The 15958-nt window shown below is 37.8% G+C and overlaps 1 protein-coding gene across 1 annotated transcript in view; it reads left to right on the plus strand.

Moving 5' to 3' along the window:
• LOC121873395 overlaps positions 1–10639 on the plus strand; it is a gene marked incomplete at its 3' end in the record, with an annotated part of 93174 nt that extends 82535 nt beyond the window's left edge. The window contains exon 8 of the mRNA XM_042376939.1: positions 10476–10639. Within this exon, the coding sequence (XP_042232873.1) occupies positions 10476–10639 (164 nt within the window). The remainder of the gene's footprint in view (positions 1–10475) is intronic.
• Between the last annotated feature and the right edge of the window lie 5319 nt (positions 10640–15958).

Here is a 15958-nt window from a genome sequence, read left to right on the forward strand (position 1 = left end):
TCGGTGATTCACAAGTTCGCACAAGACGCCATAAGAATAATATGTATATGAAATGCTTTAATGTCCACTGGCTAACCGACGAAGGCGGATGTCCTCTTCTCTGTCCTCTTCTGGTTTGACAACTTTTGTTCCTGACGCAGAAATTTAAGCGAGCAACAGAATGTTCCTTTCAATATTTTTGTTGTTCCTGACAACGACCTGACACCGCCCCTACTTATGATCAGTCACCCCAACGTAAAAAGGGCCTTCCTCCTAACACTACTATTAATCCAGCCCATGGACCAGAGTTAATCTGTACGTTAAAGCTGCATTAATGCAAAAGAAATTCAAGCTCCTGAACGACTCTCTACCAACACCAAGGATGAGGCTATGCAGCTGGGTGACAATTTACAGCGAGTAAAAGCGACGAGGACAAGGAACAAGAGGCGGCGACTTGAAGAACTTCTTCGGCCAAAACAATTTGGAAGAAGTTTAACGTCAAACAAGCTGTAGACTTCTTTGGTGGGAGGTATGGGATCTGCTGTCTATTGCTACGACCACACACGCATGGAGACATGTGTTGCATGGCATACCAGGTGAGAGATGAGGAACCTGTGACTGGTCAGGTTCAGACTGCTGCAGTAGCAGGACCTTGCCAGAGAAGGCGAGACTGTTACAGCGAATAAGCCCGGCACTACCAACTAAGACATCATGGAGGTGATCAGATCCTGAAGTGACTGCCCACGAGATGTTGGAAGAAGAACCCGCCAGTGAAGAGAGGAGGAAGAAGGCGCGCTATTCTCCGGAAGAACCTAGTTTAAGTCATAGTGATATTAAGTGTGTCATAGAGTTAATAGAAAAATTAAGTCCATCGCTTCCTCACGACATTCGACGTATGAACGCCATGACGCCTTCCATACCCCACTGGCAGGCTATGGAGCCGCATATCACGTATATCATGAAAACATCAAAGCCAGCCGCCAGCAAAGCATAACCGAAGTTCTTCACAACCCACCACAGCCAGCCCAAGCAGTGATAGTGAAGTTGATTTTTGAGGGATTTGTCAGGTGTCATAACAACTGTAAGTGACAGTGATATTGATTCACCTAGTAATGGTGATTCACCCAGTAATGGTGATTCACCTGAGGGGCAGTAATCTGCCCTGGGCCTCGAACCAGCCTCCATCCCCGAGATACCCACTCCATCTCTTTCTACTACCGTGAGTGTTCTCAAACATTTTCGTTTTTTTGCAACTCATTCTTTTTTATTTTCCTATGTTAAATCTTTATCTTTCCCAACCCAACCTCTTCTATATTACTTGCTTCATGCCACCATAAAGTTAAGACAGAATTTTACAACATAAAGTATTTGTCGTCAGGAGTTTTGGGCCATCCAGAGTGTTGCTCACACTTTACCTGCTGAGCCACTCTGATCACAGTGGGGTACAACTGTATATATATATATATATATATATATATATATATATATATATATATATGTTGTTATATATATATATATATATATATATATATATATATATATATATATATATATATATATATATATATATATGTTGTGCTGTACCTCACTTTAACGCGTCAATTGAACTCAGAGGGTCCCGATATATATATATATATATATATATATATATATATATATATATATATATAATTGTACCCATAGCGTGGTGAACAAGATGTTCAAACTTTCGATTAGCGTCTAGATCGTTCTTGGAAACGTAGCGTTAACGGAAATGGACGTTGTCCGATCCTCACATAAACTTTTATTTATACTTACGTGTATGTGAATACTATATATGTACATATACACTTTTACTCTTAAATCACTACTGTAATGTGATACAGGTGATTAATTTTCATCTCTTGTGCAAAATACATGATGTTTATATTAAAATTATTCACTGTTTAAAGGATTCCAGCAATGCCGGGCAGATGGGGAGAGAGAGGTGCGGCGTGGGAGGGAGGTAATACGTTTGACAGTTGGCACAGGCCCAGGTCTAGCGTGTATATTTATCAGTTCTTAGGTGACTAAGCTTCTCTCTATAAAAAGCCAGTGAAATGACCTGGGTGAATATAATTACCATAGCTGGGATTCTTGTAACATACTGATTAATTTGAATATAAACATGCTATAACTTGCACTAGACAAAACAATTTTAGTACCGTAATCAAATTAGTACATGTGCAGTCCAGCTTTGCACTAATTTATTTTACGTTTATTTTAGTATGGCGTGTGAATGTAAATGGGTGAAAATAAATGAAGAAATTTGTGTAAATCTACCCAAAAATACAGTTGAAAAACTTTTTATAAAATGTACATTGTACACTAATGTACTACATTATTTATATCTTGAACAAAATATATGACGCTTATATTCAAATTAATCTCCTGTTGCAAGGATTTCAGCAATGCAAATTATATTATTGTAACTTTAGTCTGAGATATTATATAAAATAAACCAATCTTTTATCTTGAACACGAGGTTGGCGAGGGGGGTGACAGAATGTCTGGCGTTTGTTTGTTTATTTATATATTTGAGATAAGATTTGACAGTTGGCGCTGAAGGCCTCTCGTGTTTATTTATCATTACTTAAGAGTGACTAAGCTCTTCTCATAATTTTCCACCCAAACGACCTGGTTGAATATAACTTACATTGGAGGGATTCTTGTAAGATAGTAATTTATTTGAATTTTTTTTCAATTTAAATTTTAATTGTTTATTCCTTGATAGAGGAAGCGGGATCCTAGTGTTGTCACTTGGTACCCCTGTACCATAATGCCAGAAGCAAGTGGCCAGTGTCACAAGTATATACAGTCATCCCTTGGTTATAGCGCCTAATTGGGACCCCGCCGATAACGAAAGTACAGAACCTATGGGATTTATTCTAATTGGTTCCAGGCACCAAGACCCAACCCAAGTTTCCCATTTATGACCATTTAGACCCACCAAATATATATATATAATGTTCTGGTAAATATCATAAACACACATGTTATTTGAGTTTATTACAAGTGATGAAAAAGTCGCTTAATACTGTAGTCCATAAAACATGTAGCTATGCTTCTTTTTATTTGATCCCCGTCATACGAGTCCGTTTTCTCTCACATCAGGGCCTGAGTCCTCCGTTTCTCTCTTAATCTTAGAGTGCACCAGAGACTTAGTTATTCCTTAGTAATGACCACAGAATTTGAAATTGCAACCCCAATTTTCAATTGTTGAAGCAACTAGATATGTCTGATTACAGCAAATGTGTTATTGTCAATTTGTAGGTGAAAGATTTATCTTAATAGATGTAGGTTAACATCTCACCTGTAGGCAAATGCTTAGAAAAGCCTAAGTAAAAGCATATTCCTTTAACACATAATATCTGACCAGTATGGGAGGATCATCGTGGTCTCCGTCAGAAATTACGTGGGTGGTGGTCCAGCAGGCGTCAGGTGTTTTATTTTTTTTTTTTGTGGGGGCCCACGGACATATCTGCCAATCGGACGTTGTTCGGTCGGACGTTAACCAGCGCATGACTTTATGCGCTTTCAGGATTTACTTTGTATGTACTTTTTTCTGCGAGTTGGAACCAATTACCCAATATCCCATTGAAATAATAGATTCAGTTAAATAAATTTTGGGTTAACAAACGACTCTGTGACAAATGTGTTCGTTAATCGAGGGACCACTGTACAGTATATGCAAATGGCGACTGTGTTAAACGTTCATTTGGCAATAGAGTATTTTTTGTTGTAACTTATTTATTGGTATTATTTTTATTTATTCCTCACATTTACTGGTACATGTACTACTATATTGTTTTAAGAAAATTATGGCTACAGGAGGAAAATACACACAAATGTTTTTTCCTAAATACTCCCTGCTAAAATGGAGGGTGAGTCTTATATGCCATAAATACACGTAGCTTTCATCTTTCTTCAAGACATTTTCAGGTCATGAAACCCACTAATCCCCCACCCTGACACTGGGTGACCTGACATTGCATGAAACCACTCCCCAAGTCGACCTGACACTGATCAGGTCAGGTCAGTAACATGATACCCACTAATCCCCTACCAACACCTTCATTACAACATTTCTTAAGATTTACCTGTATTTATTTTTTTCATAAAAGACTTGGGTCCCCATCATTAATAGTGTGTTTTTGTAACTATGAAATGTCTCAAGTGTTTTGCTCACCATATTTAAGGCCAGGAAGAAGGCTACACCTCCAGTCCCCACTCTTCAAATCCCCCCCAAAGTGCTAGGAGCATGTGAGCACGGGGTGGAGGGAGACTGCAGGGAGAGTGGCAAACAAAGTGAAAGGTTACAGGGAAATAGTGCTAGGAATGAAGACAAAACTAAATTAGGCAGAGAGTTAAAACCTAAACGCTTATTAAAGAGAGGATTCGGAAGACGATTGACTTAAATAAGCTTACTAATAAAACAGTAGAAGTATAAGAAACAAAATGGATGAAATGAGGTGTTCGTGACAAAATTTAAAAAAATCGATATAATAGCATTCACCTAAACATGGATAAAACCTAGACTCACGCGAAAGTTACCTGTCTAATACCAAATTGTAGGTTACAAATTATTCCATAATGATAGGCAAGATTAGGAAAGGAGGCAGAGTAGTAATCTATGTCAGGATAATCTGAAGTGCGAAATAAATAAGGAAATAAAAACTGAGCGGAATGCAGAAACAATTTGATAGAATTAATCAATGGTAGGAAAATTAATCACAGGAGTAATATAGATCTCCTAATCTTAACAGAGTTAATGAGCGCACTTATTTGGGATGAAATGAGGGCTTCCATAAATAGCAAAAGTCTGTATAATAGGCTACTTTAACTTTTAGGCCAAGAGATTGATTGACCCAGGTAACTCGGAATCAGAGGATTTTTCTGAAATAATCCAGGACTGTTTCCCTAAGCCAACATATAACCGAACCCACCCGGGTACACAGTAATAATATACCGGTACTCGGGATGAAGTTCTGTTAAACAGAGAAAACCCTTAATAGTAATAGCGAGGTAGAAACTAACTTGCTAACAGCAATCACAAAGAAAAAAGATTCCATTTAGAATTTCAGGGCAGCCACAAGGAAAATTCCACCAAAGTCTCAGATTTCAGAAGGGCAACCTTGAAAGTTTGAAGAGGCAGCTGAGAGATGGGGTACCATGCTTGGGGGTGAATTATATGACCTCACATGAGGTGACCTCATACAATGTACCCATTAAGAGGGAGACCTCACCTTACCTGGAGACCTGACAGTTGAGGATGACCTGATCAATGGTGATCTGAGGCTGATAAATTCCACACAACACTTAAAGAATGAGTTACTTAATGTACAAAGGCAGAACATAGCATACAGAAAAACTCAGATCAATCAACAATGACCCTAAATGGATAAATTATTATTTAAAGAATGTTATTGGGCAAAAGGAAGGCTATAGGCAGGGAGAATCGTGGTGAACTTTACTTCTGAGATTATTATAAGGCATACGGGTTAAGGACCGGAGAAAAGAAAAGCAAAGAGGAATAATGAACTGAAGGTAGCAAGGAGGCGGTCAAAACCTCAAGGATTCTATCAAATGTATCAAACTATAACACGAGAAAAGATTGGACCAATACAGCCAGATACCAGAGCTAACTGATAACGCATTTGAGAAATGGGTAATAATCTGAATAAATATTTTTCACCGTTTTCACTCCACCCAAAATTTAAAACATAATACCTGAGGCACTCGCTGACTCTATACAGAGATACAGTGAAGAAAATAAATTAAGCGAGATAGTATGACTAGTAACTATGTTAGTAAGCAACAGACAAACTAAAGCCTAATAAGTCACCAGGTCCCGGCGAGATATTTGCTAGAGTATTATGAAATGTAAGGAAGAGCTTAGTATACCCCCAGCGTTGTTAAACACGCCATTAAAAAATGGATGTAGTATCAGAATCCTGAGGTTGGCGTAATGTAATACCGATTTTCAAGAAGGGAGATAGAACATTATCTCTAACTACCATTCAATCAGACTAACATCAATTGTAGGCAAATTACTGGAAGCAATTATTTCAAACTCTATTCGAAATCACCTTGAGAAGCTAATAAAGTTAATCAAAGATTCCAAACATGGCTTCACAAGCTAAGTTTATGTCTACTTAATCTATTAGCATTCTTTTCATCGGTTTTAGAATCAGTGGATGAGGGGCAATAATTATGATGTGGTATATCTCGACTTTTAGCAAAGCTCGGCTAGAGTCCCCCTCTAATGAAAGACTATTAACAAGAAAAGTGGAGGCTCAAGTGGCATTAAAGGAGATATTCTAAAATGGATTAGGGTGTGGTTAAGACAGGAAACAGCGAGTGAGCATTAACGGCACTAACTGATTGGAGCAACTCCACTAGTGGAGTTCCCCAAGGCTCAGTACTTGAACCATTATTATTTATTATATACATAAACAACAGAGATATCGGCATATACAGCAACATAAGTAAATTTGCTGATGACACTAAAATAGGGAGTGTTATCAAATCTGATGAAGACTCTGCAAAACTACAGGAAGATCTAAACAAATTATTTTAATGGTTTGAAAAATGGCAGATGAAATTCAATGTGGACAAATGTAAAGTACTCTGTATAGGAGATGTAAACAGCAGAAACCAGATACCAGATGAACAACGAAGGTACAGTAGAAGTCCAAAAATCCGGACTGTTTGGGGATTGGCTCGGTCCGGATTTTCGGATTTTCCAGATTCTCAGGCAGTACTTTTAAAATTCAAATTTAAGGAAGAATAAAGAAGAGATGAACAGGTACATTTTGATAGTTTATTCATTCGCAAATATAGTATGCTTCATATATCAAAACGAGCAGTTTTAATGAAAAAGCTGTGAATTCTAGAATTCTTTTCTTTGCCTTGATATATCATAAATTGTAGACTTTCCAATGTCGTATGTTTCCATTAGAACAGTACTGCTCACACCACGTTCTAGTTTCTTAATTATTTCAAGTTTGTCACTCAATTTCAACGTGTTCTTTCTTTCTCTCTACCAATGATTTATCTACTTTAGAGGCCATTATTATGGGCTTGTACAGTACTCGTAAATGGAAAGAGTAGGACTCAAAATATTGTTATATTACAATGGTATTCTATTTATACTGTGCTTGATATAATGCATTCACGAAATGTAATATTTTTGCTGAACGTACGTATTACAGTGGAAAGTGGGATAAAATCGTGTGAAAACAATGACTTTCGCTTTCTTTCGCTCAAAGATGTTACAGTAATCGCTTTTCGAATGGTTTTCAGTTCAAAAACTGTTGTATTACAATAATATTCTATCCTAATTGATTTGAATAAATACTACGATACCATATTTCTGAATATTTTCATTAAAATCCATCAAAATCATTTTCCTTGTCTTCGTCTGCAGCACCAAACAGCTTCTCCCAGTCCTCTCTTTCAACAGGCCTAGAACATGTTTTCAAATGTTTTCAGTTAAAACTATTACATCACACGTATATTTTACTAACTGCGCCTGAATGAATATATTCTGGAAATAATTAGTAGTTTTACGAAGCGTGGCGTATTTAATGTAAAATAGGATAAAATACATACGAAAACAAAGACTTTACCTAAGCTTCCGATGTTGAGATGTTACTCGTTCTTTTAATAGTTTTCGGTTAAAATTCTGTTATATTACAATGATATTCTATTCATACTGTGCTTGATATAATACATTCACGGAAATGTAATATTTTCCTGAAATTACATCGTATTACAGTGGAAAGTGGGATAAAATCGTGGCGAAAACAATGACTTTACTTTCTTTCGTTCAAAAGATGTTACCGTATCGCTTTTCAATGGTTTAGTTAAAAAACTGTTGTATTTCAATAATATTCCCCTAATTGACTTGAATAAACTTGGAAAGGAAATATACAATTTATATTTGAAACTACCAGCGTTTCAGTGTAAAGTGTAAGTAATAATAAGTGGTAAACAATTTGCCTTGGCTTTCGTGTTTCATACGCGGCTAGCCTCAGTTTATAGGGCGTAGAGCGTTTTTACTGAAGGTTTTGTTGTTCCATTATCCTAAAAATGTGGGTCGAACTATAACGAGGAATATCATAAATTAACGATTTCTTGGTCAAAAATCAGAGTTGACTGATAAGCGAGGGGTTATAGGCAGTATATACGGTATGTCACAATTTGATTGCTCGTTTAAAGTGAAACGCGTGGTCGCTTGTTGTCGCTGTGCAGCTGTGGCTTCACTCATGCGCACATACACACAAAGCCCGCTAAAAAAAAAAAATAGTTTTTGAAAAGTCGGATTCTCGGGTGGTCGGATTTCATCCGTATTTTTGGACTTTTACTGTATTGAAATCCGATTGTGAGAAAGATTTAGGAGTAATGATAAGTAGGAATCTTAAGCCAAGTAAACAATGTTTTCGAAACAGGGCTAATAAAGTACTTGGGTTCATACAAAGGAGTGTTAGTTACAAGACTAGCGAGGTCATCCTAAAACTATATCTTGCGCTTGTGAGACCTCACTTGGTTTACGCAGTTCAATTCTGGTCACCGTATTACAGAATGGATATAGAATCCTTGGAAAGAACTCAGAGAAGAATGACGAGACTAATCCCGGGCATTAGGTACCTTGAGTACAGAGACAGGTTAAAGCATCTTAATTTGCACTCACTCAAACTATCCAACCAGGAGCGAACCTAACAATGGTTATAAATTAGACAAATTTAGATTTAAGCACGAAATAGGTAAACGTTGGTTTGGAAATAGAGTAGTGGACGAGTGGAACAAGTTACCAAATATCATCATTAACTCGAATACGCTGGATAGCTTCAAACATAGGTTGGATGGATATACAGTGGTCCCTCGGTACTGAGCACAATCCGTTCTAGAAGGTTACTCGTTAACCGAAACCATTGTTTCAATGGGTTTTGGGTAGTGGTTCCAGCTCAACGAAAATTGCCTAAATTCAACAAAAAGGTAGAAGTACACTTACTTTGAGGTGTGTATGTAGAAGGCTCCTGGATGATGATGATGGGAATTAGAATGGGGATGGAGGAGAAGGAGAAGAGAAGGCATTGGGGTGGAAGAGAAGTCACCCCATGGCGCCATTCACCATAAAATTTTAGTTCTCTTGGTGTAATTCAAGATTATTTTCTTTAAATCAACCCTGTACTGCATTATATATTGTCAATGTGTAAAATAAATTTCAAAATGACCAATAATTTGCTTGCAAACACAGAAAAAAAATTTAGTTAAGCGAGTCTCAAGCAAGATGTTACCTCCACTGAAAGACACAAAGACTGTGCCTGTATGCTGTGTTGGCAGGCTGGATGGCGTGCCACAAACTAGACCCTACCTTCAATTATGTTCAATAATTGTTAAATGACTAAAATTTAATATTAAACTTTTAAAATGACTGAATAGTATAAACTTCTGATATTTACTAAAAGGGTAGAATTTAAGCCCTAGAACCGATTACTGTATTGGCGGACTAATACTACAGTTGGTGGACCGCCAAATGCAAGCTAAAACATGTGAGTCGGCTCGTAAGAAACTCGTTAATCGAGGGGTTGCTCGTTAACCGAAGTTAAGAATCTTATGGAAGGTAATTCATGAACCGAAATCTCGTTAGCCGAGGCGCTCGTTAACAGCTCGTTAACCGAGGGACCACTGTATGAGCAAGAGGGGTTGGGTGTAAATGGGACTGCCCAGTATGGGCCAATAGGCCCACTGCAGTTTCCTCCATTCTTATGTTCTTATGTGTAATGACAAGTAGACGTGTTCTTAATGACGTGGCGAGTGTTGTTTAACCCTTTCATTTCATTTCACGTGCTTGCCATTTGATTCTGGCTACCGCCAGACGATTTTATTCAGTTTAGGGTAACCTCCTGCTGTGAAAGGGCTGTGTTGTAGTGCTAGTAGTAGTCTAGAATTTTTTTTTTCGGTGATACTTATGGGTGTCGGCTGGCCAGGAACTTATCCCATTGAGCCCCATGTTACGGCGGATTTACAATATTTCGACCTGCGATTGGGTTTTTAGGAACCTAACCCCATTGCAAATAGAGGTTTACCTGTACAAGAGACTTATAAAGTTGAGGGATCATTTTATTATCAGTGTACAGTACTTGAAGGTATGACATAATTCTAAAATTTTAGCTGGTTTTCACTGCTGTCCACTTGTGCTGCCTTCAGTGAGTGGGCTATCATAAGGCCTAGATTTTATTTCTTCTCAAGAGTATCCAAGAAAGTGTTATTCACAGACTATTTGTGTTGACTGCATGTACAGTCCTGTTCTATGCATAAAATACACTAATATATGTTACACAACCTCTCTTAAACACACAAACCTCACCTTACTCATTTGTAAGCAAAGAATGTCATTTGAACTGTCATATCAAGATTTCCTTTCATGCTGATTTAAATAATTTATTCAAATTCTTATTGCACATTTCCAGGTGGCCTAAAGATCAAAACATCCAAGAAGCTGTTCAATTGGGTTGCAACCTTGTACCTCTTGGTCACTACAATCCAAAAGAGCCCAACAAGGTTATGAAAATTGAATGGCAGATTCAATTTGCAAAGGGTGAACAGATTCTTCTCGAGCCTCGGACACACTCAAGTGAGAATATCAACTCATGTATTATTATAGTACTGTACATTTTTTCCCAGCTGAGATGAGAGTGCCCCCTCCTCAAGAGTTACAGCCGATTGGCTGTTGCAAATCTGTCCGATTTCATCCTGAAGTAATGATGTACAGGGGGGGGGCCCCCAAATTCGCAGGGGTTAGGTTCTCAAAATGGCACGAGTCGCCAAATCTGCGCATAACATTTGCTGACCGGTGTGGGGGAGGGGGTACATTTTTACTTGTGTACAAAGAAATGTATATTCCCTTTATGTGTTTGCCCTTAAGACAATTATTTCTTTTACATACCTGTACAGTATTGTATATATGTGTGTGTGTGTGTGTGTGTGTGTGTGTGTGTGTGTGTGTGTGTCTACACACACACACTCCACCAAAACACATACAAGTAAGTAGTATCTCCCTTAGCCGATCCTCAAACCCAGAACTCTCCGTTAGCAGGAATTGAAATTTTCTCGGAATATCGTTCCCAAAGCCGGAATTTTCCATAAAATTCTGGCTTTGAAGACATTCGAAGGGCTTACCGAACCCAGGAAAATTTGGGGATGGGAGTATTTTTTCCAGGTTTGAGAGATGAAAATCAGAAGCATTTTTTGGAATTGACAAGAAAAATTTTCTGTTACCAGGAAAATTCCGGGGATGAGGATTTTTCCGGGTTCGAGAGATGATGTAATGGGCAATTTCTGGAACTTCCGAGAACATTTTTCCGTTACCCGGAAAATTCCTGGGACGAGGGATTTTTTTCTGGCTTTGAGAAAGTCGTCTCATTACCGAATCTCTCATTCCTGGAAGTGCTCTACTTGTTCTGATTAACGGAGATATCACTGTAATAATGAGAAAATACCCTCAGAAATAGTCGGAAACAAATTTATGAAAAAAGTGACAGTCTACCCTCATGTCCATGTTTTATTAATAATGTAATAAAGCACAGACTTGAGGGTAGATGTCACATTTTTAATAAATTTGTTTCTGATTATTCGTGAGAGGATTTTCCAATTATTATTTATTTTTATGTGTTTTGTGTGTGTCCACACACGCATATATTTACAATACAGGTAAAGGAAATTACTGTCTCTAGAACAAATGGCTCCCTGTCCCAGCCGCAAAAATGCCGGTAACTTTAAAACTACCCACAGACATTCTTGGGTACATCCAATGTGTCATCCGTGAATATTAGAGGACCACGAATAAAAATCTGCGAACTTGGGGGGACCCCTTTTCTATACAAGTCTAACATAAATCTTATACATAAATTAACTGTTAAACTTTGGTAGCAAATTTACGCTTTTAGAGGCCGCATTTAATATATACTTATTTTTACCCACAACAAGGCTTACTAAGACAAATTACCTATCAGTAACACTACATTATGCAAAAACTAACATTCTTAAAGATCAGAATCACATTGAAATATTACACGACCTCTGAAAGTTATTGGATGAGTGTGACCTTGGCCGCTCTAACCGTCAGCAGAGGCGGGAAATATGAGCTGTTAGCAGTCATATTTTCCGCCTCTGTTGGTAACTGTATATATTTCAATGGTGCAGTCTTTCTGCATGTATGTTACTGATAGGTAATAGATTATGCCTTAAAAAATAAGTATACTGTATATTAAATGCATCCTCCGAAAGAGTAAATTTGCTACCAAAGTTTAACAGTTAATTTATGTATGAGATTTCTCATGAACTTCTTACGTGCTCATGTTTGAAATAATGAATGCATGTATGTTTATATAATTTAGCTAAATATATTTCTCGCCAAAAACAATCATCCCAACGATTATGAATAAACTCATTTAGAAATACATCATTATTTCAGCATGAAATTGGACAGATTTGCAATAGCCAATCAGCTGTAACACTTGAGGAGGGGGCGGGGCATCTCTTTTCAGCTGGGAAAAAATGCACTATATAGTGTGACATCTCTATGCTACAGTATTTTGAGAAATAATAACCTTGCTAAATAAACCACAATACAGTACTGTAATTCTTAGTCCAGAGTACTGTTAAGTTGGAGAGTGAAATTATATGAGATAAACATGACAATAATTTTTTTTAGAATTAAAATATATGTAATTTATTTTTTGTGTACAGTATCTCCATAATCCACCATATGATTATAATGAAACTGGTGTCAAAAGATAGGGATATTAGTCTAGTTTGGGGATATGTAAATAAATCTCAAATTGCTTGGGTATAAAGTGATTTTGGCATATTTGTCTCTATTCCCCCAAGCACCTCATATAATTGGCCACTCTGTTTATCATTCCCTGACATAGCCCATGCTGTCTGATCATGTGACAGTAGAACTCTATTTTTTTGTCTCAGTGATAAAGGTCACTAACTGTGGCCTTTTTTTTTTTTAAATCCATAAAAATCCAAATTCTGAATACTGTATTGACTGGTCTGAAGGATAATGGATTTTTATATTATATTTTATACACATCATCACCACCAGGTGGAGGTAGGGTGGGGGATTAATGGTCTCATATTACTGACCTTCTGATGGAATGTCAGGTCATCCTCTCTTGGGTGGGGGATTAGTGGGTCTCATGACCTGAAGATGTCTTGAATAAACACGAAAACTAAAGTATTTAAGAGAGATTGTGATAAATATAAGTATAAATGAGCAAAGATGTATCCCTTCAACATTATACTACATACAAATTTAAAATATGGAGTGAGAAAACAGAAAGGTGTGGGTGATTAAAGATGGAGTGGAAAGGAGTGGTAACATGCACCAGTGTTGCCAAGCGATAAGCTCCTCAACAGCTGATCTTTTAATTTGCCTCCATGCAGTCACACAACAATACCCCTCACTGGATGCTTGTTGTCTTAATTCCCATGTTTGTTTGTGTGTGTGTGTGTTTTAGCTTGCCAAGCACATTGTAGGATTTGAAGAAGTTGATGAAGAGTTTGTTCAGGAGTCAGGTGGTGAGGTGACATACCAAGACACTGACACAACCCACACATTAACAGCACCACTAAACCACTGTCTTAAAACATTTTACATTACAATTTCTAGTTTAAAATTAATTGAGACATGATAGCTCAACAGAGCTACTTTTGCACTTAGACAACTGATCAATGAATAAACCGGGGCATATGGAGACTCATTATACATTAGTAATGTCACAAAGCTTTGAACCTTTACTCAAATGTACTAGGTTAACTTAAAAAATTATTATGTATGGTGCAAAATAAGAGATGTTTATACTCAAATTAATCGCTATCTTTTAAGAATTATATTCTCCTAAGTCAGGTCAGCGACATTTTATAAGCAATAAATTAAAATCCCTCTGCCTGGAGTATGTTGTCAACAACCCACCTCCCCCTCCCCAGCCAGAGGGAGCAGGGTCTATTGGGGGTAAAAGCGACCACGACACCCCTCAATGGCTCTGAGTGTGTGTGATAATAATAATAATTAACTGTTTATTGAAAAAGTTCTGCAGCCCGAGAGCTGAAAATATGCATTAGACAATAATGTCTTATTACAGTACTTACAAAGACATGGGGTGGGTGGGTGTTTAATAAAAGATTTCATTACTGGAAGGAGAAGGAACATGAACTGAACATTCAAATTATTATTGTTTGCAGCTGATGGCCCGGGTTGGTCTCTTTGACATACTGCGTGAAGTCACGTAGGCCTCGTGGTTTAGTAACTCTTGTGTGTGTGTGTGTGTGTGTGTGTGTGTGTGTGTGTGAGTGCTTGCCAACACTCCTCTCCACTCCAATCACCCACACCTTTCTGCTTTCTCACTCCATATTTTAAAATGTTATGTAACGTAATGTTGTAGGGATACAACTTTGCTCATTTATATTTATACTTATCACAATCTCCATAAAAAATGCCTGTGACCACTGGCTGTGTATGTTTTGACGTCACTGCCTCAATACATAAATTCACTTCCTACACATACACAACCATGCTCTTCATTTTTCTTACTTTATAGTTTTACATTATATTTTCTTTATTTCTAAGATACATTAATGTTTTAATGATGCACCAGTAGAACACACAATCCCAAATTTTTCAAACTTCCTCCGAATTTTTTCCAATGTGGTTGAACATCCTAAAACCAAATTCTGACAATTTGTTAAACAAGAAAGGGTGTTAAAAATTTTATATTGCTAAACAGATATATCGCTAAGTGAATGAGTGTTAAACAGGGGATACCTGTAAAGTGGAGTACCAAATGAAACTAAATAATATGGGAATTGTGGTGAAATTGCATAATATTCTATTAACCCTTAAGCACCAGGCTAGGGTGCTGCTTGCAGTACCCCCTCCCACACACACGCATAGAGGACAAATTGAGAATTAACTTTTCAGAAAATAATTAAAAAGTGGCGGGAATAGGCAGACGTTCTGGAACATCACCCGGGGCTCGCTGGTCAATTCTGGAAAGTCACACAGGGCGTGCTGGTCAGACGTTCTGGAACGTCACCCAGGGCGTGCTGGTAAGACGATCTGGAACGTCACCCAGGGCGCGCTGGTAAGGCGTTCTGGAACGTCACCTGGGGCCTAAGGGTGAAGGAGGTCGGAGGAGCGCCAAGTGCTCAGGAACAAGGAGGAGGAGGAAGGGGGGTTAGTGGAAACTCAGTCCATCACCCAACTGCTATACCTCCCACTTCAAGCCATTAATTTCCCACCTTTCATTATTATTTTATAGTTTTATGTACAGTATATAGTAAAGCCTCCAATAACGAAGACGTTTCTACTAACGATGATTCATATTTAAGACCCTGGTTAATTTAGGACCCAATTCAATTTACGCCATTATTTTCTTCTTATTTACGACTAAATTAGAAAAAAAAAATTAATTTTCATATAAATAAGTCGTTTTTTTTTTAATAGTTTTTGTGATATACAGTGAACCCTCGATTTACGCGGTCAATTGAACCCACGGTGGCCTGCGTAAAGCGAGAAACGCGTAAAGTGAACAACATAACATATGGGATTAATTGAAATAGAGACCGGGCCGACCCCCAAACTCCATTTTTTCCCGACACAATGCGTACATTTTAATAAAAATAACATCTTAACATTATGATGGTATGCACACACACATAATATAGAAGGGAACAATCAATAAGAGAATAATATACTGTAGGTTAGGTTAGAAAAAACAATTTTGGTTAAACACGTTAGTGAACGAGATGGGTCGGCGTACGGGAATGGAGCCTGGTTCGGAGGCAGGGCAGGCTACTGGCCCTCAGGTGAGTCATCATCACTATCATCCACACTTATCAGTGCCTCCCTGACAAATCCCTCAAAGTCACCATCACATGTGCGGCA

The sequence above is a fragment of the Homarus americanus genome, unplaced genomic scaffold (assembly GCF_018991925.1).
Source record: "Homarus americanus isolate GMGI-L3 unplaced genomic scaffold, GMGI_Hamer_2.0 scaffold20822, whole genome shotgun sequence".
Classification (NCBI taxonomy): domain Eukaryota; kingdom Metazoa; phylum Arthropoda; class Malacostraca; order Decapoda; family Nephropidae; genus Homarus; species Homarus americanus.